At 32.1% G+C, this 4,306-nt stretch overlaps 1 protein-coding gene across 1 annotated transcript in view; it reads left to right on the top strand.

Moving 5' to 3' along the window:
• Nucleotides 1-4,306, top strand: part of LOC106475665 (calcitonin gene-related peptide type 1 receptor-like) — a 19,673-nt gene that overhangs the window by 9,447 nt on the left and 5,920 nt on the right. Inside the window, exon 9 of the mRNA XM_022379723.1 lies at nucleotides 1,441-1,482. Within this exon, the coding sequence (XP_022235431.1) occupies nucleotides 1,441-1,482 (42 nt within the window). The remainder of the gene's footprint in view (nucleotides 1-1,440; nucleotides 1,483-4,306) is intronic.

Below are 4,306 nucleotides of genomic sequence, written 5' to 3'. Positions count from 1 at the left end.
TCTGTTGAAATGTTAAGTAACACTACACACTGATACAGGCTACACTTTGTTCTGTTGAAATGTTAAGTAACACTACACATTCTGATACAGGCTACACTTTGTTCTGTTGAAATGTTAAGTAACACTACACGCTCTGATACAGGCTACACTTTGTTCTGTTGAAATGTTAAGTAACACTACACACTCTGATACAGGCTACACTTTGTTCTGTTAAAATGTTAAGTAACACTACACACTCTGATACAGGCTACACTTTGTTCTGTTGAAATGTTAAGTAACACTACACATTCTGATACAGATACACTTTGTTCTGTTGAAATGTTAAGTAACACTACACACTCTGATACAGGTACACTTTGTTCTGTTAAAATGTTAAGTAACACTACACTATAATCCCTAACCAACAATAAAAACCAGATTTAAACCTGTGTGTGTTTGATATAATCCCTAACTTACAATACAAACCAGGTTTAAACCTGTGTGTGTTTGATATAATCCCCAACCAACAATAAAAACTAGATTTAAACCTGTGTGTGTTTGATATAATCCCTAACTTACAATATAAACCAGGTTTAAACCTGTATGTGTTTGACGTAATCCCTAACTTACAATACAAACCAGGTTTAAACCTGAGTGTGTTTGATGTAATTCCTAATTTACAATACAAACCAGGTTTAAACCTGTGTGTGTTAGATGTAATTCCTAACTAACAATACAAACCAGGTTTAAACCTGAGTGTGTTTGATGTAATCCCTAATTTACAATACAAACCAGGTTTAAACCTGTGTGTGTTTGATGTAATCCCTAACCAACAGTACAAACCAGGTTTTAAACCTGTATGTGTGTTTGATTTAATCCCTAACTAACATTACAAAGTATATTTAAACCTATATATGTGTTTGATTTAATCCCTAACTAACAGTACAAACCAGGTTTAAACCTATATGTGTGTTTGATGTAATCCATAACTAACAGTACAAACCAGGTTTAAACCTATATGTGTGTTTGATGTAATCCATAACTAACAGTACAAACCAGGTTTAAACCTATATGTGTGTTTGATGTAATCCCTAACTAACAGTACAAAGCATGTTTAAACCTATATGTGTGTTTGATGTAATCCATAACTAACAGTACAAACCAGGTTTAAACCTATATATGTGTTTGGCGTAACCTGTAGTTAACAGTACAAAGCATGTTTAAACCTATATATGTGTTTGGCGTAACCTGTAGTTAACAGTACAAAGCATGTTTAAACCTATATATGTGTTTGATGTAATCCCTAACTAACAGTACAAAGCATGTTTAAACCCATATGTGTGTTTGATGTAATCCATAACTAACAGTACAAACCAGGTTTAAACCTATATATGTGTTTGATGTAACCTGTAGTTAACAATACAAAACAGGTTTAAACCTATATTTATTTGTATTTTTCAGGGGCTCTGTGTTTCTCTGCTATTCTGTTATTTTAATGGAGAGGTACGTATAAATATAACATATGTTTGTTTTGATAAATTTGGTATATTTCTCTATGACAAACAATTTACGTCATTACCACTTGAGACTAATTTCTTACTCACCAGTTGTTCTTTCAATTGTTGCATGAAATAACAATCAATGAGTTGGACGTTTCGTTAGATCTTTTAATTCCTACAGTCAATACAGAACATTAGTTATAAAGAATATGAAACTGAAATATTTCTAAAAACCATAAATATTTGTTACAGGAATGTTGAAGGAATTTTATAAATAAATATAACTAAATGCGACTTTATAGCGAATGAGAAATAATTAGAACAAGCTTAATTCAACAGATGTTGGGTGATATTTAATCTAGGGAGATTTTGTTTAATAAGTAGTCTCTCTTTAATGACAAGTTCCAAGTCTGTTCGGACTGTAGGTAAAGCTTTAAAGTCAGTTAATGAAGTTGTGTCCAGTACTTTGACCGTGTGAGTGTTTCTATGTATATATGTTATATGTATATGATAAAATTTGACCAGTTTTCTTGTATTCATGGACACGTTTGGTTTTGAGCTGCTAGGGTATATCAGTAAATAAATGATGCATCAACGTCAGTATGCAGTACTTTGAATGGTAAAAAATAGTTTATTTGTTATGTTTATTTAAATACGGTTCTTTCCCAAAATTCGGCTTTGTTATCGATGTAACAGTTTAGCGAGTTTATCTAAGTAACAGTATAGTGAGTTTATCTATGTAATTGTTTAGTGAGTTTATCTATGTAACAGTTTAGTGAGTTTATCGATGTAACAGTTTAGTGAGTTTATCGATGTAACAGTTTAGCGAGTTTATCTATGTAACAGTATAGTGTGTTTATCTATCTAACAGTTTAGTGAGTTTATCTATGTAACAGTTTAGCGAGTTTATCTATGTAACAGTTTAGCGAGTTTATCTATGTAACAGTTTAGCGAGTTTATCTATGTAACAGTATAGTGAGTTTATCTATCTAACAGTTTAGTGAGTTTATCTATGTAACAGTTTAGCGAGTTTATCTATGTAACAGTTTAGCGAGTTTATCTATGTAACAGTTTAGTGAGTTTATCTATGTAACAGTTTAGCGAGTTTATCTATGTAACAGTTTAGTGAGTTTATCTATGCAGCAGGTTAGCGAGTTTATCTATGTAACAGTTTAGTGAGTTTATCTATGTAGCAGGTTAGTGAGTTTATCTATGTAACAGCTTAATGAGTTTATCTATGTAATTGTTTAGTGAGTTTATCTATGTAACAGTTTGGTGAGTTTATCTAAGTAACAGTATAGTGAGTTTATCTATGTAATTGTTTAGTGAGTTTATCTATGTAACAGTTTGGTGAGTTTATCTATGTAAAAGTTTAGTGAGTTTATCTATGTAACAGTTTAGTGAGTTTATCTATGTAATTGTTTAGTGAGTTTATCTATGTAACAGTTTAGTGAGTTTATCTATGTAACAGTTTAGTGAGTTTATCGATGTAACAGTTTAGTGAGTTTATCGATGTAACAGTTTAGCGAGTTTATCTATGTAACAGTATAGTGAGTTTATCTATCTAACAGTTTAGTGAGTTTATCTATCTAACAGTTTAGTGAGTTTATCTATGTAACAGTTTAGCGAGTTTATCTATCTAACAGTTTAGTGAGTTTATCTATGTAACAGTTTAGCGAGTTTATCTATGTAACAGTTTAGCGAGTTTATCTATGTAACAGTTTAGTGAGTTTATCTATGTAGCAGGTTTTAAGAATTTTGCTCTGTTTACCTAAGTAACGAAGGTATAAATGTTTGGGACATATAGTTACAGTCATCTGTGTAGTGTTGTTAGAGGTACTGAGTTTTCTATTCAAAAATCATAAGTGATGGTTTTAAGAAGATGCCCTGGATACTCAATTTTTCGAAGAGAAAGATGCTGAAATTGTATTTCGTTGTGTAGGATAAATGTTAAAAGCTCTAGAAAGTGAAAATGTAATCAGGTTGCGTTTGTAGTTAGAAGAAGAGAAACTGTTTCAGTTGGTGTAGAGACCAGTGAAGGGTTTCTTGCAGTAAGTGGACTAGAAAAACCATCAACATCAAGGTTTATAAGAAAGGCTGTTATTAGAGTCACACGTAGCATTTAGGTTGGGGTGACAAGATATTTTAGAAATTCAGTTGCATTATAAAAATATATAATCCACACGATTTTCATAAATTATAAATTTCATAAAATTTTAAAGGGACAAAACAGAGTTTATTATCCCATCAAGGATGTCCCTTCCAGCTCCCAACTGTAACTACCCCTCACTACTAATGTGTTCATCCAATCTTTTCTTGAAATCAGTTAAATTTTCTGTCTGCACCACCCTTGAAGGCAGCTCATTCCAAAAGCCGACCACTCTGTTTGAAAAGTAATACTATCTAAACTTCAAACGACTCTTACATTGCCAAAATTTAAATTTATGGCCCCTTGTCCTATTGTTTTTACTGCTAAACACAAAAAATTTTGGATCTATATTATCAATACTCTTGATAATCTTAAACACTTCAATCAAATCCCCTCTGATCCGTCTCCTCTCCAGTGAAAGAAAAAAGGTTTAGAGATTTTAGTCTCTCCTCATAGGACAATCCCACCATCATCCTAGTGGCTCTTCTCTGAACCTTCTCCAATAATTCAATGTCCATCTTAAGAAAGGGAGCCAAAAACTGTACATAGTACTCTAAATGAGGCCTTACAAGTGATCTATACAGTGAAACAATAAAATCCCTTGTCTTGTATTCAATATTTCTATAGATTATACCCCAAATCCTATTAGCCCTATTGCTAGCTACAATACACTGTTTAG

Source organism: Limulus polyphemus, unplaced genomic scaffold (genome assembly GCF_000517525.1).
Source record: "Limulus polyphemus unplaced genomic scaffold, Limulus_polyphemus-2.1.2 Scaffold8953, whole genome shotgun sequence".
In the NCBI taxonomy this organism is placed as follows: domain Eukaryota; kingdom Metazoa; phylum Arthropoda; class Merostomata; order Xiphosura; family Limulidae; genus Limulus; species Limulus polyphemus.
This window is presented reverse-complemented; position numbering and strand designations above follow the sequence as displayed.